Here is a 22,968-nt window from a genome sequence, read left to right on the forward strand (position 1 = left end):
CGCCCCAAGTCCGTGGCCCTCCCTCGCAGCTGCTTTGGGGACCTCTACATCGCCCTCAGGAGGGTGAGACTTGGCACGGGGCCGTTGTACAACTGGCTCGATGCACTCCCAAATCTCTCCAACCTCACCGTACTCACCATATGCAGCAATGCTCTCCGGGTTTGTGCCTGTCTTCAATCCACAGATTCCATTTCCGGTTATGCCATCCCGATGCCACCAACTGACAAAGTTTAATCTCTGCAGATTGTGTCCTTCCTGAGTGCCATGACCGATCTCCAGCCCAAGTGTGCCAAGTTGAGTAACCTGCAGAATTTGAGAGCGCTGTAGCTGCTCATCTATGAAATGAAGACCCTCAATCTCTCAGACATATATAGATTCCTCAGGACCTGCCGCTGTCCTCGGCTGAAGAAGCTCTTTGTGGAGGTCACTACTTGTTAGTTGTTACACGCTTGTGAAATGCGGTACTACCTAGTAATTCTGTCATCTTATCTGTTTACTTGCTCATATTCCCTTCTATATGTCTGAATTATTACATTTGTGATTTGTGCTCTCAGCTCCCAACAGTCAGAAAGGATTCCTTCATGGATGCTGTCAGTGAGTTGCCCGAAGAGCCACCCATGGATGGGTTCCGAAATCTTGTGATGGCAAAGATAACCAACTTCATGTGGCAGCGCAATGAGATTGAGCTGGTGCACTTTTTATTCAGGAAGGCCAGCTCCCTCCAGAAACTGATACTAGTTGCTCCCCAGGGGACGCATCCAGAAAGGGATGAGTAAGGTAATCCCCTTTTCCCAGAGGCAAACCTGCTGCATATCGAAAAAGCTCCGGTAAATGCCCAGGTAGTAATGCTCAGCGAGCCTTTTCGTGGTGAAATCTCGGCATTTCATAGAAATGTCATTTTTGCGTATTAGTTTCCAGTCAGCAGTGAGTTCTGGCCCTATGTCTTGAGACCCTTGCTAGTTGGACATATAATGGACAAGCATAATCGAGAATGTGTGTGGAAAACTGGAAATAAAATGCTGACTCTGCATTCTGTAAGTCCCCCCCTCAGTTGTACTTCTGCAAAGCCATCCATTGGCTAAAGGGCGTTGCCTGCTGCTTAATCATTTTTCTTGTGCTATCTATGTGCTTTGATATGCTTGTGAAATATCATCGTATCATTGGAGTTAGCTGTACACATCTGATTTACTAATGACATGCATCATATCAATCTGTGTGAATAAAGGGTTAATGTGATAATATAAGGTGCAGATTCCCAAAGAAATGAACTGGTTTGATTTCAAGTTTCACCATAGTGACAGGAACTGCTGCGGTACTCCAAGATGCCTGTGAACCGTCCATTTTGGTTGATCCGAATGTCTATTAATACATATTACCTCCTAGGAGGTAATGAGAGAAATAAATATTTATATTGCATTTTATTTAAAAAACAGAAAAATCAGGTAGAATATTCAGATACTAGTGAAATATCATCATATCGGTCCGGAGATGCTTGTGAAATATTGCATCAACTTATTCAAATAAAAGCAGTTCACATAACAATATCAGATGTGATGTTCTCAGGAACAAAACCATTTTCATTTTGTCTTCAATCAACATATCAAGTACTGAACATGGGTTGACTACATTGTTTGTCGGCGATATATTTGAAACATGAATGTTGCAGTACCAGGTGATTGTCTCACTTAGGGGATGTTTGGTCCCCCGTCGTATCGGATGTTTGGATGCTAATTAGAAGTATTAAATGTAGACTAATGATAAAATAAATTCCATAACCCCTAGATTTATTCACGAGACGAATCTATTAAATCTAATTAGTCCGTGATTAATCCATGTGAAGCTACAGTAAACATGTACTAATTATAGATTAATTAGACTTAATAGCTTCATCTTATGAATCAATCCTAGACTTATACAATTAATTTTATAATTATCTTATATTTAATATTTCTAATTGATATTAAAATATTTGATGTGATAGTACTTAAAATAAGCCCTAGGGAAGGAGTATAGATTGCCCTTCGTTTCTCTCTTAATCTTTTTTTAAATTAATTTCTCTCTTAATCTGAAAACAACATTGTTTGATACAGCCACCATGTTGAGATGTATGAAATATGAGAGGCTGTCAGAATACATCCACGGAAAAAACATGTTGAGATGCTATTTTTTTAAAAAGACAAAAACAAAAATGATGGACCAAAACCCAGGGCCGTATGTTTGACTGTTATTGGCCCAATGCGGTAGCCCACTTGACCGCTTTCCTTTTCTTTTGGGAGAGTGGGAGTGGGGAAGAGGAAGGGGAAGGTTTCTGCCAAGTGGGGAACGCGCGGCCGCGGCGCCCAGCAATGGCGCTCGAATCGGGAGGCGACGGCGGCACCAGAGCGAAAAGGCGGCGGGTGGACGAGCAGGGGAGCCAGCGCCAGGAGGTGGCAGCGGGGCCGGAGGCGGCCCCGGTGGTCCGCATCTCGGCGCTGCCGGACGACCTGCGGCGGCGGATCCTGACCCGCCTCCCGCTCGAGGACGCCATCCGCTCGGGGGCGCTCGCGCAGGGGTGGCGCGACCTCTGGAAGAGCCGCTGGGCGGAGCCGACCTCCTGCCGCGAAATCCACCTCCTCCCCGGCGACAACCCGAGGAATGTACTCCGCTCGCTGGAGAGCGTCCCGCGCCGCCGCCTCGACCGCTTCTCCTTCGTCCTCGACAACGAAATGCTCAGGCCCCCGCAAGGCTGCAACTCAAGCGCTTCGAGAAAATTGCAATTACAGAACTTCAAACAATACAATAGGCTTCGCAATTTTACCATTAACGTTGATATTGTAGAATTGGGAGTTAAAACGTGTGCCTCTTAATTATACAGCTATTTGGTGTATTTTTTTATTTTTTTTCTTTTCAGGTATTTGGTACGGTGAAAAGACCCTTTTACCCTTCCTCTTTTTTTCACCACATCGGTTGGTTTCGTTCTCTCGCGACCAGGTAGGCTGGCTGCTGGCCTTTTTTTTTTTACCACGTCGTCGCGATCAGGCAGGTAGGCTGGTTGCCGGCCGCCGCCTGCCGAAAAAAATGTGCATTAGATACTCATGAAGCTAGTGAGTAAAACCAAAACCATACGAGTGAGCAGAGCAATCTTATCGGGGTGCAGAGCAAAACCAGCCAAGGCAGCTTGTGTGCAGAGCATTGTCGTGGTTGAGGGGGCTCCTCCCAAGCCGGCCGTGGCCTGCCCGCCTACGGCCTCGCCTAGGGCCGGCGCTGCCTCGCCCTGGCTAGGCCAGGGGCCAAGGCCGGCGGCTGCCAGGGGCGGCCTCGGCCAGGAGGAAGCGCCTGCCACCTTGGCTAGGGGCTCGCTCGGCCAGGAGCCAGGGCCGGCGGCGGCGAGGGATGGCCTCGGCCAGGGGTGAGTGCCTGCCTCGCCATGGGCACGCTCGCCCAGGTGCCAAGGCCGGCGGCGGCCAGGTGCGCGGCGGCGGGGGCCGGTGCTGGCTCATCCGGCAGGGGCTTCTCCATGTCGCCGGCCCTAGTTCTCGCGAGGTGAAGAAAATGATCGGGAGTTTAGCGATCGGGAAGGAAACGAACCAACATGGTGAAAAAAAGGGAGGAAGGGCAAAAGGGTATTTTTGCCCTGCCAAATACCTAAAAAAAGGAAAATACACCAAATGACATTATAATCAAGAGGCATATGTTTAGAGTTTCAATTCTACGATTAATGGTAAAATTGTGAAGGGTACTGTTTAGAGAGAATTAACTACACAACTACTAGAAAAAGTTGGTAATTCCTTACCACCACTAAAAATGCCTTACGAGCCAGTGGTTCATTTTTTGTTTCCCTCAACGCCACTGCCGTTTATTTTGGCACAAACAACAGCTGACAGCAGGTCGCACTGACCATCTTACCCTCGTCTTCCACCTCGAGCGCCTGTAGGAGCAGGGCCTTCTCCACCAGCTCCGCTAGCTCCGTGTAGCGCGAGTCCAGCAGCGCCACCAGCACCGAGTTCGAGCTCACGCCCGTGCTGCCGCCTCCGCTGGTAGCCGCCGCGCACGGCCCGGTCGCGGAGCCACGCCGGTCGCGACGAGGGAGAGGACGAGGTCCTGAGGAGGAGGAGCAGTAGGGCGCGGCGGCCCATGGCGGCGGCCGTCCCTCCTCCTCTTCCATATCCTCTAATCCCACGTCCACGAGCTATCCTCCTCCTCCTTCGCCGCGGTACTCTCCTCACCCCACTCTCACCGGCGAGCTGATGGAGCTTGCCACGGCCGCGGATGGTTCGACGCGTGTCGGCGGCGGCGCGGCGGTGACGTACCCCGACATGGTGGTGCACCCCGACGAGTGGAGGGGCCCATTCCTCCACCTCAGCGGTAGGCGGCGGTCGGCTCGCCGCGGCGGCGCACGCTATCACGACGCCTAGCATCCGGAGCGTGGTCGCAGCTAGGAAGCCCATTCGCTTGGCCCACCCTTCCAGCATCGCCTCCATGTGCGGCCGCCGCCGCTGCTTGCGCCCAGCCACGGAGTCGACGAGCAGCCGCCTCCTCCTCATCCTGCTCCTCGGAGCGCGCCCATAGCAGTGAAGCCCATTCGCTTGGCCCACCCTTCCAGCACCGCCTCCGTGCACGGCGGCCGCCGCTGCTTGCGCCCAGCCGTGAAGTCGACAAAGCAGCCGTGTCCTCCTCCTCCTGCTCCTTGGAGCGCACCCGCAGCCGCGAAGCCCATTCGCTTGGCCCACCCTTCCAGCACCGCCTCCATGTGCGGCCGCCGCCGCCGCTTGCGCCCAGCCGCGGAGTCGACGAGCAGCCGCCTCCTCCTCATCCTGCTCCTCGGAGCGCGCCCATAGCAGTGAAGCCCATTCGCTTGGCCCACCCTTCCAGCACCGCCTCCGTGCACGGCGGCCGCCGCTGCTTGCGCCCAGCCGTGAAGTCGACAAAGCAGCCGCCTCCTCCTCCTCCTGCTCCTTGGAGCGCGCCCGCAGCCGCGAAGCCCATTCGCTTGGCCCACCCTTCCAGCACCGCCTCCGTGCGCGGCGGCCGCCGCTGCTTGCGCCCAACCGCGGAGTCGACGACGCAGCCGCCTCCTCCTCCTACTTCTCGGTGTAGCTACTGCGTGTGCGCATAGGAACATGCCGAGCGTGACTTTCATTGCGTCTGCCACGCCGGCGAGCGCGATCCCAAACCTCTCGCCGAAGTTGAGTCGTCGCCACCACGCCGACCGTACTGGCGGAGGATGGTGCGCTGGGGCAGAGCACGGTGCCACGCCCTAGCGGCGACACGGCACGGGGCTTGCTGTTGCCCGGCGCGGCGTGCTGCGGCCTTGGCTGGGGCGGGTGGCAGGGCGGCGGCGGCGGCGCCGGCATCGGCTGCGCTAGAGCTCGAGGTCGCTATCGCGCCCGACGCGCCGTGTGCGGAAGATGAGGGCATGATGGTCAGTGCGACCTGCAATTAGATGCCATTTGATCCAAATTGGACGGCGGTGGCGCCGAGAGAAAAAAAATAAACTGATTATATAAGACACTGCAACTTTTCCGGTAGTCGATAATGGATTGCCAACTTTTCTAGTGAAAAGCCCTCCATTGTTTGGAGTCCTACCGAGTCGAGGATCTGCACGTCGAGGTTGGCCATCATTGGCAGAGCCTCGTCTTCCACCTCCCGCTGTCGAGCCCCCTCCTCGCTCACCTCTCGCTCCGCGGCATCCGTATCTACAACATCAAGGGCGCCCAGCCCTTCTATGCTCTCGAGGTCATCCGCCTCCACTCCGTTCGCATCTGCAAATCAACCTTCAGGAGACTGATGGCACTGTGCCCCAGCCTCCACACCCTTGATCTGCACCGGTACAACTGCAGCGACGCGTTGAACGGCGCCAGAGCCTTCATCCCGCCGGCGGGCGAGAAGTTGAGGACGATCACTATCGCAGAGTGCCACGGCGGGGAGGCCAGGCTGGAATTTATGGCGGTACCTAGCCTCCGTAATCCGTTCTTTCCGCTTCAGCTACACGTTCCGCTATCCCTTTACATTCTACCTTCCGAAGGACGCCGCGCTCACCGATCTTTACATCTGCATTGTTGAGCCAATACCCGTCGCGTATGCTCACTGGTTCGATGCAGCCCTCCCAGATGATCTCTCCGGCCTCACCGTGCTCACCATCTGCAGCAATACCCTCAAGGTAAGCAAGATCCTTCGTGTTGGAATCCATTCCACCTAGTTTTCTTGTCAACTAGTTCATAAATTGTTTGGTTGTAAAAGGCAATTGGCCGATGTCCCCAGACGAGCCGCTTGAAGAGTTTGAGAGAGCTACAGCGGCTCATGCTTGGAATGGAGATGGATAACCTAGCTGTCATTTACCTGTTCCTCAGGTCTTGCCACTGTTCTAATCTTGAGAGGCTCTTTGTGCAGGTTAGCAATTTTTACACCTTTTGAATCACTTCGCTTAGTAGCTACTCTTGTCATTTCATTGAATCTGCACATGCATTCTTATTTGCTGCGATGCTTCTGCATGATTGTGGTTAATCTTTGCAGCTCCCGGCTACCAGTGATGTGCCCTTGGAGGATTTAGTTGAAGAGGTGAGGGTAGAACAACCAGAGGATGGCTTAGTCAACCTTAGAATGGTAAAGGTCATGAACTTCAATTGGCGCCGTTTTGAGGTGCAGCTAGTGAGTCACTTGTTGAGGAAGGCTCGTTCCCTACATAAACTGTTACTAGTTTCTCCCAATGTTACTCCGCTGCATGTGCCTGGTGTACAAGAAGCTGATCTTTTTCTTCTCAAAGAAGCTTTGGCCAGTGGACACATTATTGTCAGCAAGTCTGACGATCCAGCAACTCAACCATTTCATTCTGAGGTCTTTATCAAGGTTTAACTTTTTGTGCGCACCGATTTGTGATCCTATAGATCATAATATCTGAGCAGTATTGACAATGTATGAAGAAATGGCACTACCTCTGTAACTTCTTTTCTTCAATTTTACTGTCTGTGAAGTAATCTAAATGCAGGGTGTTCCTGCGCACGCTTACAACTTTCATTTCACAATTCAATTTGTGGATGAATTCGTTGTAGCTGTATATCTGGAACAGTGATGGTGTAATATGATGCCAGATTTTTGCCAGTTACCTGCCTTTCTGGTTTGCTAGAATCTGATAAAAGATTGCATTACTTCGCCCTGGACATTGGGGATGCAGTTTGTTATCTTATATGAAGCGCAGTGCTCATATTCAAGTACTCCTGTCTAGATCTAAAGTTCGCATAGTTGGTAATATTTCTAGATCTAGAGTTAACATAGTTCTTTATATCTGTTTTATTTTATCAGGATCGGTGCTCGTCGAATAACAAAATATGATTGCACTATACTGACTATGAGTACATCATAATTATCTTTACCGGTATCCTTCGTAGTTCTTTTAGCAAAAAAAGTATGTGGAAACCCCACTGCGGTGCATGGTAGAGCTGCATATCAAACACAACATTCACCATTTCAGGTATACACAACAATGCAAAATTGAATTGTGAAGTCATAAGCACTGACATAAAGATGATAATTCTATCAAATTTGCTATAGTAAAGTTTACAGACTGCTTCAGTGCTTGCAGCAAATTTTGACAGTGTGAGAAAACATCATACAGGTTCCAGACTACAGAAATTCTAGGTCTGACTCTTGATGTTCCAGGATGATTGTCGCCAGCGCTCGTCGGTATGCTGCTGATCTTGCATTCCTGACAAGGACACAGATATCTCTGTTCTGCAAGTTTTCATGCGCCCATTGCTGTCGCCTCAGCACTGCAAGAAGCTTCGCCTCACAGAATGCAACTGCAACAGCATCTTGTCCATTACTGCAAAAATAAGTAAAATTGAGTGTCATTTGGAGTTAATATACAGCACTGTACCAGAATGAATAGATGGGCAGGGAGATTGTGTCACCTTCCATGGACGAAACCAGTAGTAACAAAGCCTATTGGCCACCGGAATGCATCCCGTGCGGCATCATCTTTGGGCAATTGAAGGCTGCCGATGCTAGGGTCGAACCAAGAGAAATAGGAACTAACATGGGACTGAGGGAGCTGGAGTTCCCATTTTTCTACGCATTCCTCTTCTGATCTGTTCCATGCATGAAATGAGGTTAGTTTCTTCAACAACTTTTATTGTTTGTTTCTTATTACCACCTAAGAAACAACACTGCAGGAAACAGATTACAGAACATATATTTAACAAACACTCAAATCAAGCATGTTGTGGTAAAATGCCAAAGTATCCTTAAGATTGCTAAAATGTATCAATTATATGTGACCTAAAATCGCATTTACATTCCAAAAAAGATTGATACACTCTCTTGACATCAGCAAAGAAATGATCTTAACAGAGCTCTGACAATATGTATTAAAAGGACACATGGGATACTGACCTTATTTTCCAAGCAGGAAGATCTGAAGGTAATGGGGCACAAACAACAGCACCCTCTTCAAAAGAACCTTCCTTGAAAGCTCGGATCAGAACTCTTGTAAGGCATACGGAACAAGTCATTTTGATGGTGACATTGGAAGTTAAGTCAGGTTTATCAGTATGTGTTACCATGTCAGATGACAAACTCAGATATTTCATATCAAATTCTTTCACATATTGTCTCAATATTTGGATGGTTCTTGGCACACGAAGTTGCAAGGATGCAACTTTTGCTTGTGATGGTTCTGCATCTCCAGATTCGGAATTTACGGACGAATTTTTGGGTGATACGATATTAGCCCGCACTAAGTCATCTACTTCAAGACCACTCAATATGCCATCATCATTGTGAAAACAAGCCATGATACAGTGCCATAAAGGTGGCACAGGAACTGTTGGAGGTCTCTTGGCAGCAGGGCGGCACTCAACTGCTTTATCAAAAGCAGCAGCTTCCTTGGACATATATGATTCATATGCTTTGCTGTCTGGATAATCATAGGGAAAGCATGGCATTCTGAACTGCATTAAGGATATGTCAGTGCATTAGTAGTATTAAAGATAATATAAAAGAGTAATGCTGCTAAACGGACTGTGCTCCTTGAGGAACAAATTTCACTATTTTACTGCCTCTGTTCAACAAAATGTAAGGCATCAACTTTTCAAATACGATAACTTTGTTGCTTAAGTACAAAAGATTAGTCTGACAAATTTGAGGGTTCATCAATATTTCACCATGCTGCTAATTCAAGAAAAGCAGTAACAATTGGAAGCAAACTAGCGTCTGATAACTGGCCGATTGTATTACATACCTTTGTTGCAATCCAGCGTCTCTCTCTTAGGCCAATTACGTGTGCACCATGAGATACTAGAAAAAGCCAGAAAGGTTTCACCCAACTCAAAGGTAAAATGATAGACCACCTGTATATTCATTGAATGTGGACAGTAAGACAATCTCATTAACAGGATGACATGACAATAGAATATAAATCACAAATTCATCATATTAGAAAGATTAGTGCACCAACTCACTAGACAAACCACAACACACATTATTTGGAATGCAGGACAGACAAGACATGACATTTTCAGCCAATCTGAATAAAAGCGCCATAAAAATGATGATAACAGATCTTGAATTATATTTCTTCTAAGAAGCAAACTTAAATCTGAAACAACCATGAGATAGACTCAGGTGTAACCATAGGAAGGCAAACTCATAATTAGGCCACAAACTGGATGCAACCATGCAAATGCCCCTTTCTTTATCATGGAACAATATAAAAGCTACCATAGAAGTTAACAGTTTATTCATATGCTCTTGCAAGCAGGACACCTAGTGTGACATATTTGAGGACAAAAGATAGATCTTACCCTAGAGAGGGCATTCCCTTTTTGGCATGTTTCAGGAGAACAACCGGGCAGGATCGACTGAAGCTATCCTTCTCTTGCGTTGTTTGCCCTTGATCATTTCCAGAATCCAGGCAGAAAAACTTTATGCGGTCACGTTGCTTCTCCGTGCAAAGAACCTCCTCTGCCACAGGAGGATTTATGTTTTGGCTGGAGTCCCACAGTTCTCTACAATCAGAAAGGAATATATCATGCTTTCCAGGGTGCATCCACATCGATGACAACATATTTCCGACCTCAGATAGCGCCTCATCAGCATTTGGAACTACATCTTCCAAGCCTTCGTTCTCCTTGTCAAGTGAGACCAATTTAGAAGAAGAAACTGTTCCCTTGACAGACACCTCCCTGGGGTCATGAACTATCATGGATAGTATAGCACCAGGCTGAAGAATCTCAGCATGATCAATAATGGATGCTTCCAAAAGATGAGGGACAGTAGAGGAATCCGGGGAAGTATCAGTTGATGTGGATTTATGATTTGTATCAGGTACCATGTTAATTTTGCTTGCTCTGCATTTGTTAAAAAACATAAACAGCCAGCCTTGACATCATTTTTCCTCGCTGATAAAAGGCACTTACTTGATTGGATGCAACATCTTCTTAAGAGATCGCATAGCCTTGCATCCCATGACTTCCAGCCTTGCAATTTTTCCCTCTAAGGAGCAACATTTGACCACACCACCAGAATCTTGAAACTGCAGAGAGCAAGTAAGAATGGTATTACAGCAAGGAAAAAATGTATTGGTTAAGCAGCAGTAAGGATTACATATCACAAGACAAATTATGCTACCAATTAGCATCTTAATTGCCCCTTTCAGATCATTAAAGACAGCAACTTTTATCCTAGATATTCAGCAGGTGGATGTTCCTCATTAGGACATAAAAAATGGGAAACGCTACCCTGTCAACCATGGAAAACAAAATAACTAGTATTTTCTGATCTAAGCACAGCACTCAACTAATGTGTATGTCCATGGAAGGCAAGCAATAAAAAGAAAAGGCCAAGATGTTTTCTTTTGTTTTTCCTCCTAAACCCCAACCATGGTGCATCCTAGTGTTATCTTTGAGTAGAGCACGCTTAATCTGAATAGGAAGTACAAATACAATTTTACTTGGATTCGTAAAATAAATTAAGTGACAAAAGAAGTATTCTACAAAACTTACATACTCACATACACTAGAACTATAAGAATTTCTTTATACATAAGTGAAACTATCAATTGAGCAAGCAAACCACCAAAAGACTGCTTTTACAATCTTAGCGCACTGAAAAAAATCTTCTATTGATCCCCAACCAAACCGAAGAAAACTGAAAGTTACAGCCTTATATAAGAAATAGAGGAAGTACCTGTCTCTCACATGCAAATCTTATTGCACTAAGCCCATCATCAAGTGCAACAGGATGGATCCATATCCACAATTGGCGTCGTAAGGAACTTCTGCTTTTTTCATCAAAGCTGTGAGCAGTGGACAGATCTCCTTCAGTCTCTGACTTGTCATTTTCTCTAGAGAATGGGCGCCACATGTATGTTACTGGTCCAACAATCTGAGAATGAGGACTCCCAACATCCCAAAGCTGGAAAGAACAATTAAGTCATGGTTGTCACTCCAAACACTTCCACCCATACTGTCTGTGGTGAACGTGTAAATACCATAGCATTCTCATAGCAAACACCTCGCATAACTTGATCCTGTAGATGCTTCAGATCAGTTGTTTTGTCTGAAGGAGAAGGGTGCAGAACCATTCTGAGAATGGATAACAAGGAGTCCTGGAAAAGTGAGCCAGCACACCCAATAAGATTATTGAATTATCAAAAGACGGAAAACATTGATAATGGTTAGCAGGAATGCAGGAAAATGTTATAAGCAATCAAGGGACAGAGGATGGGAACAGGACCTCTGGACCATCTAGCTCAATTGGAATGAAATAGCTAGAATCATGGACAATTGTGCCATTCTTCAGCCGCTTGAGAACACTCCTTGAACCCCTCCCTCTGCACAATGGAATGTACAACCATGTTACTCATTTGAATTCAAATGTATGATCAATCCTTGGGCAAAAGGGTTTAAATTACACCAACATCTCTACATATCACACCATACAAACCAGAAAGGTGCAATTACTTATAAAGGATTTCTCTCCAATTAACATGCAGCAGCAAAAGGTACCAGATGCGTCATCTCACAATATAATTGCGTTTTCAGACTGGTCCAGCTTCCTCTACCATGACTGCCCATTTGTAATTAACTCAAGACTCAGGGCCCGTTCGTTTCCTGCTCTCTAGATTTTAGACCCATCACATCAAAGAGAATCTTGCTATTTAGAAGTATTAAATAAAATCTGTTTATAAAACTTTTTGCACAGATGGGTGCTAATTCGCGAGACAAATTTAATGAGCCTAATTAATCCATTAGATTCGTCTCGCGAATTAGCACTGGGGTTCTGCAATTAGTTTTGTAATTAGACTTTATTTAATATTTCTAAATGACAAGATTCTCTTTGACGTAACCCCTCTGAACTTTAGACCCCAAGAAACGAACACACCCTCAGGAGTAAAGCCAATGTTACTTCTCTATGAAACACCAAATGGTCGCACAACCTCTACTATATCTGTCAACTATCACTAAATATATGCAGCAGTCTAGGATTTTCGACGTGAGAGTCCGACAGTGCTGTTTCAGAAAAGGATCCACTTGCAATGTGCAGTAGAATTGTAAGATTTTCTTCCTGCAAGGATGGCCTACTAATCTAGCGACCAAACAACTCAAATACTGCTTCTGAGATTCTAGCGCGCTGAACAAAAAAAAACTTCCTTTCCTCTCCTCACACACATCGCCGTTGCTCACCTCCCCTGGGCGCCGACGGGCAAGATGAATCCCCACTGCCTCTCCATGGAGAACCTCTTGGCGTGCCACAGGTGCGTGCGCAGCCGCCGCGCGCCGTCGCCAGCGACGGAGAAACCCTCCGCGGGGTTGCCAGCGAGCTCCCGCCGCCGCCTCACCCTCCTCGAAAGCTTTCGAGGCGCGGAGCTCCCCTCCCCCGCGGAACCCACCTCTCCGGTCCCGGCTGCGTCCTCCCCGCTCCCGCGGCGGCGGCGCTTGCTGGGGAGGTGCCCCGTGGTGCGGCGGCGCGCGGAGCGTGGCTGCTGCCGGAAGCGGCCGCCGCCATCGTCGAGGTGAGCGGAGATTGCGGCGTGCAGGGACCTGAGCTCCCCGGCGCGGGCCGCCGCGAAGCGCCGCACCTCGAGCTGCCGCGGCGGCGGCGGGACGCCGGCCATTGGCAGGGAGCCAGGGAGGGTTTGCGAGCGCTTAGTGGTGCTCTTTTGCGGTTAGACCCCTATAACTTTTTGTTGGCTTGTGGATCCGCATTTTTGTGGGCCGCACACTTTGTTTGGACTGAACGAGGAGGCCTCAGGCGGAAAACACTGGGCCTCACATAGCGCATAAGATTCGGCCCTGAATAGCCCAGTTCAATAGCCCATCTTCTTTAGCGGCCTGCGGCGGTGGGTGGGAGAGCGAGGAAGGGTTAGAGCGAGGAAGGGTTTCCCCGAAATCAGGGAACGAGCGGGAAATGGCGATCGACTCCGGCGGCGGCGGCTGCGGCGGCCGCAGCGGAGCGAAGAGGCAAAGAGTGGATGAGCAAGGGGACCGATGCGAAGCGGTGGACGAGGATGCGGTACCGGTGGACCGCATCTCGGCGCTGCCGGACGAGCTGCGGCAGCGCATCCTGACGCACCTCCCGCTCAAGGACGCCATCCGCACGGGGGCGGTCGCGCGCGGATGGCGCGACCTGTGGAAGGGCCGGTGGGAGCACCGCGCCTCCCTCGAGGTCCACCTCAGATCCCGCGACGACCCGCGGAGGGAGCTCGACGCGCTGGCGCGCGAGCCGCGCCCGCGCCGCCACCTCGACCGCTTCTCCCTCGTCGTCGATACCTGCAAGCTCAAGTCCTCGGAGCTCCGGCGCTTCATCGAATACGCCGCCGAGTGCCGCGTCGAGGACCTGCACGTCGAGACGCGGAGGAGAACGCTCAAGGGCAAGCTCAACTTCCACCTGCCGCTGTCCAGCCCGCTCCTCGCGCGCCTCTCGCTCCGCCGCATCGGCATATCCAACATGTACTACAAGGGCGCCCAGCCGTTCCGCGCTCTCGAAGTCATTCGGCTCCACTCAGTCTCAATTGGCCATGCGCCTTTCACGAAAATGATGGCGCTGTGCCCCAACCTCCTCACTCTCGACCTGCGCCACTGCAAATGTGGCGACTTTTTCTACTCGGTGGCCATGCCGCCGAACCTGAGGAGTCTCACCGTCACGTACTGTGATGGGATCGCCAGTGTGAACTTTGAGCTTGTTCCTAGCTTGCGCTCCTTCCGCTACTACGGTGACTTCGGCGAAGCGCCCTTTTCATCCCTTCCACTGGACACTGTGCTTTCTGATCTTGATATTTGGTTTACTCGCTCAGTATCAAATCAGTACATTATCAAGAAGTTCTATAATTCTCTCCCGAAGGATTTATCGGGCCTCAACATCCTCACCATCAATTACAATGCCCTCCCGGTAATTTCTCCATATTGAATTTTATTTTATCTGGTCTTCTTACCACCTGTAACTTATAAGTTGCAAGTTCTAAAAAAACTCGTTATTTTTACCTAACCATGCCTTTTATTTATTAGGTTGTATCTTCCATGCCCAGTCTCAACTTACACAGTTTGAGAGAACTACAGCTACTCATGTTCGAAATGGAAGCTGCCAACCTAGCTGACCTCTATTTGTTCCTCAAGACCTGCCAATGTCCGAATCTGGAGAGGCTCTTTGTGCAGGTTAACGCCTTCAATGCCTTTCTAAATTTCTTTGTTTAGTCATTCTGTCCTTTTATTTTAACTACATTTGAGTTCTTATCTGATTGTAATGCTTCTGAACGATTATGGTTCATCTTCGTAGTTCCTGGGATTTAATTATAAGTCCATGGAAGGTTCTACTGATGAGGTGACAGAAGAGCCACGGGAGGATGGCTTAGACAACCTTTTGATGGTAAAGTTCATGAACTTCAACTGGTGCCGTGCTGGGGTGCAGCTAGTGAGTTTTTTGTTGAGGAAAGCTAGTTCCCTGCATAAGCTGTTAATAGTCTCTCCCTGTGTCACTCCGCTGGATTTGCCTGATGTACAAGAAGCCAACCTTTTGCTTGTCAAAGAAGCTTTGGCCAATGGCAAGATAATGCTGAGTAAGTCTGATGATGCTGCAACTCAACCATACCATTCTGAGCACCCTTTTTGAGTGACTAGTCGAGTCAGAGCCCTACGCATAGTAATATCAACATATCAGACCATTATTATGAAGAAACCTATATGCTCCTTAATTCATTTTCTTGAACATTACTACTGACAAAGTATTTAAATGGTATCTTTGTACATGCTTATTTTCCTGTCCTCATACCACTTGCGTCATGTATTTGAAATATTATCCCTATGAGTCGCAGCAGCTTCGTATAATCTCTCACAATCAATATGGAGATGGACTTAGTTTTGTATCTGAAATCGTGATGACGTTATATGGTGTCGGTTATCTTGTTGGTTTATTACCTTGAGGTATCAGATTGCATCGAAGTGGTGAGGGGCTTAGCCATACTTATTATACCTTCTTTGCATTGTTTACTTATCTGTCTTCTTGTTATCTTGTCAAGGCTATCTTTGTTCAATAATGTTCTTTTTTCTGTTTTGCACATCATAATCATCACTCCCGGTATACTTGAAAGAGGGCATATATATTGTTCCTTATTTTTATTGAGAAGACCTCAAATCTTCAGACAGAAGGAAGCAAACTTTTGCATTTAGAGTCTTTATTTAGCACTGCATTTCTTCATGCATATGCATTCAAGGGTGGCACGTATATGTCATTAATGTACGTCCGTTTGCTGAAATGTGGTGCCTGTTTGCCTAATGTGGTGTCTGTATGTTGAGGAAAAGTTGTCCAACTGAAGTGATGCTCTTTGGAAAAGAGTACTGATGTAATCTTTTTACTCATGATGCCATTTAATATGGTTTGGGTTTTGTGTAGTCAGATGACCTGATGCTTCACCATAGTGCATGATACATGAGCTGCTAGTACTATAGATGGTTCGTGGGTTTGGGTGCTGTTTTCTGCTTTTCATGGCCTGATGTTACTACTGAATATTGGAGTCACGAAGCTAACCATGGGTGTCAACCACGCAAGCCATTCTTGTAGAGGTCCTCTGTGGTCAATCCTATCAAACTTGTGGTAGCTAGGTTCGTAATCCTGTAGGCGTGTGGTGTGGAGGATTAGGGTCTTCTATCTGCCCTTGTTATTTGTTAGCACTAGAAGTGAAGTTGTGGGATTTATCCTGTGTCCTCATCCTCAAACGCGGAAGCATGTTGATTGACGAATGCTTCGCTGCTACTGTGAGCTGCTGCGTGCAGTTTCTCACAATTCTTTTGGAGTGTTACTTCTGTTTTGGACCATGTGTCAACTCTGTTAGGAACTGCATTTGAAATTATCAAAGTTTCATTCAGCGAAGGAATTTACTAATTACTAGACTCCAGCACGATTATAAACAATGCACATATATAGTTATAAAAAGATAGTGCAGATTTATAGTATTAAACATATTACAAATGCAGCCAGTCTCGATTACAACAGAAGCAGCAGAAGTCTTTTATTAGGGAAAGAAGCAGCAGTGATTGGACCTTCTTCAGTTGAGGAGTTGGAGTGGGCCTCCAACCCAAATTAAGGCTAACTGATCAGCGGATACGGACGGGCCTATCGAACACCCAACTGAAGCTAACGGACTGGGCCTCCATTTTGGCCGCGCGGTCGTGGGCCAGCTCCTCCATCCTGCGTACCTTGCGCGGCAGCCCGCACACGTAGTCCTGCGCGCGCCGCCCCTCGCCGGACAGGTCAGCGCCGAGCTCCGCAACCTTCCACCTGCGAACGAAGTGCTCCACCATGTCTCCGTAGTCCGCCGCCGTGTACACCCCTGAGCGCTGCGCAACCGCCGAGAAGTGATCGAAGAGGCGCTCGTCGCGGCCGTCGGTCATGAGCTCGCCGGGCATGGTGACCTTGGCGCGCATCACGGCTGCGAGCGCCCGCACCATGCCGTCCGGGTCTGTCTCAAAGGCCCTGGCGGAGGCTTTTGTGTAGCCGGCCTCGTGGCGCCTCTCGTCGGCCGCGATGACGCCGCAGATCTTGGCGAGGCAGGCGTCGCCGTGGCGCGAGGCGCGCCCGGCGGTGCGGGCGTGGGAGACGAAGGTGGCGCGCTCCTGGAAGGCGCCGTAGATGAGGCTGTGGTAGGGGCTGGAGGGCCGCGGAATGGCGCGCATGCCACGGCGGAGGAGGTGGTGCACCGTCCTCTCCACCTGCCGCATGTCGACGCGGCCGCACAGGTAGAGGTAGCGGTTGAGCAGGTCGCCGTGGCGGTTCTCCTCGGCGGTCCAGCCGCGCAGCCACCGCGCCCAGGCGTGGCCGTCGCAGCCGGTGGCGTCGCTGGCGCCCGCCACGCGGTTGCCCATGGACATGTAGGTGGGCAGCCCCTCCTCCGTGATCATGTTGCCGACGAGGCAGACAAGGAGGTCGTCGGGCACGGCAGCCGCGCGGGCCTGGAGCTCCGCCACCTGGCTCCGCTGCTCGTCGGCAGAGGCGGAAAATGAGGGCAGCAGGTCGGCCGGCTGCCAGGCCTCCTCCGCAGGGGTGAGCAGCGGCAGAAGATGCCGGTCCACCCACCCGTCCTCATCCAGGCGCTGCATCAGCTCCTGCTCATCACGAATGGCGGTCGTCGCGGTGGCCGTCGCTGCCCCCCGGGCCCAGCTTCGGCGAAGGAGGTGTGCTGAAGAAGAAGAAGAGCGCTTTGTGAGCAGCAGCATCGTCGTGCCCGGCGTCTCCTTGCTGCTGAAGCATCGCTTCACCGACAAGGGTGATGGTGCCAGTGCCATCATCGTCATGAGCCCCGGCATATCCAAGTTCGCTGTCTGTCTACTGAATTGTTAACGTTTTGCTCGATCTGCTGCTGCACATACTTGGATGGAGGATATATATAGAAGGCTGGGAGGTGCTGAATTTATTCAGACTACCTATTGCGACAGCTGAGACCAACAGTATGTATCCTATCAAAATAGCTGTCTCCATTGTTGTTTTTTACATGACAGCAATACCTTTATCGATGAGGATTAGTTTTTTATCAATAGCAAAGGTTGGCTCTATCATCGGGGTACGGTGTTGGAACGTAGTGCGCGGTAACAGGATGGGCGCCGTCATCATTGTTTGGATCAAGTTTTCAATGATGCTTAGCTAGCTATTATTTAAGTGGATAAGATTATAGGGTGCTTTACCATACATCACCCTAGCAATGCACAAATATATTTGCTAGTAGAGTAAAGTTGTATTCCCTTCCTTTCATAATATTTGCCGGTCTACGTATCTAGACACCTTAATACATAGTGATACCTAATAAACTCTTACCAACCTTTTGCTCATTAGATTGATCAATATAAGAATCAGGGTAGTAAATTATACATTATAAATAGTTGGGCTGTATGGATCCCGGATTAGTAATTAAGGCTGTTGGAGGATTGATTTTGTGTCGATAATCTCAAAAAAGCTAGGTAAAACCAGGTTAAGGGATTATAGCAATCTGGGTACTTAGATTTTTATTATCTACACCATAATCTGATTGTTTGAAGCATCGATCTACAGATTCTTTTTATCCGATTTTTATAATCTATAGCTGAGTCAACCACCCTCGCTCGAGTTGAACATCCATCTAATGAGATCAAGTACGATATTAATGTGGCATTGCAATGCCGGCCGGCAGGGAATCCAGTTACGGTTGCACTATGGTACGTATGAAGAGAATCCGGTCGTCAGCAGTGAACCGAGCCAAGAACAAGCGTGCATCAGTGACAAGTTGACGATGCAGCACACCATGTGGAGCTAGCACAAGTACTGCAACCACGTTATGGGATAATTGGACATTGCCACATAGAGAGAGAGATCCGTATCCAGTCCTTCAAACCAAGAACATGCAAGGATAAATGCCTTGGCGCATCAATGAAATGCAATTAAATGCAGCTAGAAGAAATGTACAGTGCGTATTCAATCCAATACGTTTTGCTAGCATGGCAGCATGCTCCGTGCAGCAGTGCTACGGATCGTGGAGTAGCTACAGAACTACACAGTACATGGATAGGAAAGCGGTTGCACTCGAATTTTTCAGCCGTCGATCGGGTGAGGATCCAGCAGCCGATGTTCACCTTCTACCTCCAGCAGCAAGCCAGCAACTAGCCAGTGCCTTAGCTTGTTCATCCTCGAGCTTCCTTATCCACCGCCACCCCACGTGTCCTTCTCCCTGCCGTAGCGAGTAGTCTAGCTAGGAAGATGATGCTTCTTTGCTGCTACTGCTGCCTGCGCATTTGCATGGAGAAATTGGAGTGTTCGTTGGGGAGCTTTTCCATTCCATACATGCGCCCTAGCTGCATGCATGGAGACAAGTATCAAATCACCTGAAGACGGCAATAATTACAGAATTTCGATTAAATCATTTAATCGAGTCAGAGTTTCACTCTTCTTATTACGGCCCCAAGGATGCGATGGCACACCGTACTGCGCGATGAGTACGTCCACGTGTTAAGTCAGCTTAAATTATATGCCTAAATGCAGGGTACCAATTGGAGAAATTAATCTATCTATTTCAGCTTGCACCCATAACTACTGTGCACAAAACACTCTTCTTTTTTCCAAATTACGGCTTCCCTCGCACGGCAGCTCTCTATAAAAGCCCATGTGGAAAACCAAAACACACCGTATCAGTCTACCTATCCTGCCGTGCTGGCTGGCTACGTGCTGGCTAATGATAAATATAACGATATATATAATATAAGCATCCACTATATATTCCGTAAGTTCGGCAATTTCCTTAATTATATCCACCTAGAAAACTCATAATACTTCATATACCATCGTTGTGTACATGACACGTGCGTAGGTCCTCCTATAGTCACTGGTAGTGGCATATAAGGGATTTAAGGTTTAACCAATGGCATGCGATAAATTTTTTCGAGTTTCTTTACCTAGTGTGATCGATATCTAGCACTCAGTCCAATCAGAAATAACAGTCGTGTTCGGTTTACTTACGTGAAGCCAATATGTTTAAATTTTGAATGCCAATGCAATATCTTCGTCCTCCATCTTCTTTTTTTTTGAAAAAGAGGGTGTTCTATTGATTACCCAAGAATATGATCATTGAAGTCGTGCATTGCAGTAGGATCGAACTGAAGCAACAGTGGATTCTAACATAGATGGATACAGTGTGCAAAATAATGAAACGTGGGTACCAGCTGTGTGGTACCGATCAATTCACGATCGAGCTGCTGGGAATCACGTTGCTTGCTAGCAAACCAAATTGTTGTGGCACATGCATGATACTTAATTGCACGAGCAGGTAGTTTTAATTTGTCGATTTCATGAACAGGTAATTTTGTCAATCAGTTGAGCTAGCTGCCATCCATATATTTGTATGGTGCATGCATGAATTAGAATTAGGAACGTATTTTTTTGGATCAGTTACTCAATTACATTGACATACCATTTTAGTTCATTTTTTCCTTAAAATTAATTATATACCATTTTATTGTAATTTATTTTACAAAATTTGAGCCGATCCAGTGACCTAACAACAACAACAACAACAACAACTTAGCCTTTTGTCCCAAGCAAGTTGGGGTAGGCTAGAGATGAAACCCACAGAAAACAAGAATAAGAAACACAAAAAGTGCACAAGCCAAAGGAAGAGTTAGGGGTTAAACAAAAAGTAACAAAGGTCACGGTTCAGGTACATTAATTGCTAATCTCCAAGCGCTCCTATCCATAGCTAATTCCTTAGCGATATTCCACTCCTTAAGGTCTCTCTTAACCGTCTCGTCCCAAGTTAGTCTAGGTCTACATCTACCTCTCTTTACATTATCGCCCCGCTTTAAAACTCCACTACGCACCGGTGCCTCGGGAGGCCTCCGTTGTACATGTCCAAACCATCTCAACCGATGTTGAATCAACTTCTCATCGATAGGTGCCACCCCGACCCTATCTCGAATCTCTTCGTTCCGGATTCTGTCCCTTCTTGTATGCCCGCAGAACCAACGCAGCATACGCATCTCTGCTACACTCAGTTGCTGGACATGTCGCCTTTTTGTAGGCCAACATTCAGCACCGTATAGCATCGCTGGGCGAATCGCCGTCCTATAGAACTTACCTTTTAGCCTCTGTGGCACCTTCTTGTCACAGAGGACGTCCGAAGCCTGCCGCCACTTCAACCACCCGGCTGAAATTCTATGTCTAACATCTTCATCAATGTCTCCATCTTTCTGAAGCATTGATCCAGTGACCTAAAAGAAAGAAAAATTGCATCCCTTACTACAAGCAAGGACAGTCAGTGGCGGAGGCAAGGGAGGCCATAGCCCCTCCCAAGGTCAGCAGCAATACTAATAAAACAAGTCAATAGCAATTGTTTTTAATTATTTGTGCTTATCTATACTCAGCTATAGTTATGTGTATTGACTTAAATGCTTTCCACCGTGGGATTTACTAGCTACAAAGACTGTTTGCAATGTGCTATTCAAGGAACCAAGTAGGCAAGAGATAAAAATCAACTATGAGTCTACAACTGAATCTTGAAGCCTTGAAGGATAAAACTGCTCTAGCTCCGGCTCCCTTTTGCCATTTGCATTGTTAGCGCTACTATAGTATGAACTCATTCCTCTCTCCGCCTAAATGAACCGACTTCTATGCCAACTGTAGCAAGAAGACGCAATAGGATAAGCCATTCAAACACGCTCTTAGTTGTGGCTGGACATTTGCAGCTTTACTAGTAAAAGTTAATTTCCTTTGTATCAACAAATCCATCTACATGCGAAAAGGTCTGTAGTCTGATGGTTACAAAAGCCTCAGTAGCACCTCAGGTCCTGGGTTCAACTTTCCGTGGGAGCGAATTTTCTAGAATTTAATGGGGTTGTGCTTTCAGTGATAGGCGACGTTCTCGTCGACAACGAGGCGGCAGTGGTGACTTCGTCAATCTCGAGGGTTTGCGTACGTACGTTCATTGGGGTGAGTGTGCGTGCGTTGTGAGTGTCTGAGTTGTACTGTATAATCGAAGAAAAAAAAACAAATCCATCTACACGCTCAATTAGTGATAGCAGCTAAAAGTATCACTGGTACACCCATTTCAAATATATTTTTTGTTCATACTATATTGAAGTCATATATACTCTAGCGAAAATTTTTCTTACAAGGTCTATTCTCTACTCAGTCTTTTGGCCCATCCTATGGTCCAATTCTGGCTCCGTCTCAGGGACAGTAATATTCACGCGTTGGATTGAGCTCACATTCATACATGCATGTGATAGGAATTAATGAGTAACAACTTCTTTTTATGAAAGATGAGGCTGGTGAGGCCATACCGATCACGGTATGGTAGGGTACACACTGCATAGTATAACGAGATGCGTTGCGCAAGCTGGGGCACGCCCCAGAAGAACTGTAGACGATGGCACTTCAGTGCAACCAAGCATACATGATTTGCTAAGCCATGGGCCATCGTATTCTGATCTGAGATCTCTCATGCAATGGACCACCTCAACCTATAGAAGAAGCTCATTAATGGGCGCCTTTCAGATCACCTCCTTCTCCATCAGTGACAGCCAGTCTCTGATCTAGTATTCTCCTCGGACGAGTTCACTTAGTGCTCGGGCGACAGGCCGAAAGTCCTCATCCGTCTCTAGAATGACTGGGGGATCGAGCCAGACATTTGAAAGCTTCACCTTGCATTGATCATCACGGGTAACCACACCAATGGCTGCATGAACTGACTGCGGCTTAGTTAACGCTGCATCGACGTTGAAGCTCTATCTTGCCCTGAGGCGGCAGGTGCCATGGAGCGAGCTGTGTATGCTGTCGGCTTGTATGTTCAGAACTTCCAATAATCTTCACACCTCCACATGGTGTGCCTTGCACTGTCCTTCCATCGTCAGCTACTGAGGTTTTCCTTTAAAGAATGCTGGCTCCCTTCATAAAATGCTACTACTTCCTCCGTCCCATAATATAGCTACTTTTAGAGTTTTTTAGACACATTAAGGATGAAGAGTAAAAGTCTATATTACCTTT

The 22,968-nt window shown here is 47.8% G+C and overlaps 4 protein-coding genes and 1 long non-coding RNA gene across 7 annotated transcripts; 2 read left to right on the top strand and 3 right to left on the bottom strand.

Moving 5' to 3' along the window:
* Nucleotides 1-2,966: 2,966 nt before the first annotated feature.
* Nucleotides 2,967-3,503, bottom strand: LOC112889364. Its single transcript, XR_003228080.1, has 2 exons — nucleotides 3,145-3,503; nucleotides 2,967-3,045 (listed from the first exon to the last, which is right to left on the bottom strand). It is a non-coding gene; the product is annotated as an uncharacterized LOC112889364 (long non-coding RNA).
* Nucleotides 3,504-5,877: 2,374 nt separating this feature from the next.
* LOC112890756 lies at nucleotides 5,878-7,199 on the top strand. Its single transcript, XM_025957609.1, has 3 exons — nucleotides 5,878-6,139; nucleotides 6,220-6,369; nucleotides 6,493-7,199. The coding sequence occupies exons 2-3, from the start codon at nucleotides 6,280-6,282 to the stop codon at nucleotides 6,829-6,831; spliced, it is 429 nt and encodes a 142-aa protein (XP_025813394.1). The 5' UTR covers nucleotides 5,878-6,139; nucleotides 6,220-6,279; the 3' UTR covers nucleotides 6,832-7,199.
* A 199-nt stretch (nucleotides 7,200-7,398) lies between these two features.
* On the bottom strand, nucleotides 7,399-13,143 carry LOC112889825 (uncharacterized protein C05D11.9). Of its 3 annotated transcripts, none has more exons than XM_025956598.1 (10): nucleotides 12,660-13,137; nucleotides 11,710-11,806; nucleotides 11,465-11,581; nucleotides 11,161-11,388; nucleotides 10,392-10,507; nucleotides 9,777-10,157; nucleotides 9,215-9,323; nucleotides 8,368-8,924; nucleotides 7,887-8,063; nucleotides 7,399-7,798 (listed from the first exon to the last, which is right to left on the bottom strand). In XM_025956598.1, exons 1-10 carry the CDS (start codon nucleotides 13,088-13,090, stop codon nucleotides 7,600-7,602), a joined length of 2,412 nt encoding a protein of 803 aa, XP_025812383.1. In that variant the 5' UTR covers nucleotides 13,091-13,137; the 3' UTR covers nucleotides 7,399-7,599. The 3 variants fall into 3 exon arrangements, with proteins under 3 accessions (XP_025812383.1, XP_025812382.1, XP_025812384.1); XM_025956597.1 differs by having other exon boundaries at nucleotides 9,777-10,322; XM_025956599.1 differs by lacking the exons at nucleotides 7,399-7,798; nucleotides 7,887-8,063 and having other exon boundaries at nucleotides 8,749-8,919; nucleotides 9,777-10,322; nucleotides 12,660-13,143.
* A 196-nt stretch (nucleotides 13,144-13,339) lies between these two features.
* On the top strand, nucleotides 13,340-15,223 carry LOC112889823 (FBD-associated F-box protein At5g18780-like). Its single transcript, XM_025956595.1, has 3 exons — nucleotides 13,340-14,364; nucleotides 14,481-14,627; nucleotides 14,749-15,223. The coding sequence occupies exons 1-3, from the start codon at nucleotides 13,384-13,386 to the stop codon at nucleotides 15,079-15,081; spliced, it is 1,461 nt and encodes a 486-aa protein (XP_025812380.1). The 5' UTR covers nucleotides 13,340-13,383; the 3' UTR covers nucleotides 15,082-15,223.
* A 1,166-nt stretch (nucleotides 15,224-16,389) lies between these two features.
* Nucleotides 16,390-17,807, bottom strand: LOC112890225 (acyl-[acyl-carrier-protein] desaturase 4, chloroplastic-like). Its single transcript, XM_025957122.1, has one exon. It carries the CDS (start codon nucleotides 17,769-17,771, stop codon nucleotides 16,563-16,565), a length of 1,209 nt encoding a protein of 402 aa, XP_025812907.1. The 5' UTR covers nucleotides 17,772-17,807; the 3' UTR covers nucleotides 16,390-16,562.
* Nucleotides 17,808-22,968: the final 5,161 nt, after the last annotated feature.

The sequence above is a fragment of the Panicum hallii genome, chromosome 4 (assembly GCF_002211085.1).
Source record: "Panicum hallii strain FIL2 chromosome 4, PHallii_v3.1, whole genome shotgun sequence".
NCBI lineage: Eukaryota > Viridiplantae > Streptophyta > Magnoliopsida > Poales > Poaceae > Panicum > Panicum hallii.

Bases quoted from the DNA above. Each gene is read 5' to 3' on its own strand.
- LOC112890756 (XM_025957609.1), top strand. From the start codon at position 6,280: ATGCTTGGAATGGAGATGGATAACCTAGCTGTCATTTACCTGTTCCTC. The intron at 6,370-6,492 runs GTTAGCAATTTT...TAATCTTTGCAG, and splicing joins TTGAGAGGCTCTTTGTGCAG to CTCCCGGCTACCAGTGATGT.
- LOC112889825 (XM_025956597.1), bottom strand. From the start codon at position 13,090: ATGGCCGGCGTCCCGCCGCCGCCGCGGCAGCTCGAGGTGCGGCGCTTC. The intron at 11,807-12,659 runs GTGAGCAACGGC...TCCATTGTGCAG, and splicing joins CCCGTCGGCGCCCAGGGGAG to AGGGAGGGGTTCAAGGAGTG. The intron at 11,389-11,464 runs GTATTTACACGT...TGTTCTTTCCAG, and splicing joins TTTGCTATGAGAATGCTATG to CTTTGGGATGTTGGGAGTCC.
- LOC112889823 (XM_025956595.1), top strand. From the start codon at position 13,384: ATGGCGATCGACTCCGGCGGCGGCGGCTGCGGCGGCCGCAGCGGAGCG. The intron at 14,365-14,480 runs GTAATTTCTCCA...TTTATTTATTAG, and splicing joins TCAATTACAATGCCCTCCCG to GTTGTATCTTCCATGCCCAG. The intron at 14,628-14,748 runs GTTAACGCCTTC...TCATCTTCGTAG, and splicing joins TGGAGAGGCTCTTTGTGCAG to TTCCTGGGATTTAATTATAA.
- LOC112890225 (XM_025957122.1), bottom strand. From the start codon at position 17,771: ATGCCGGGGCTCATGACGATGATGGCACTGGCACCATCACCCTTGTCG.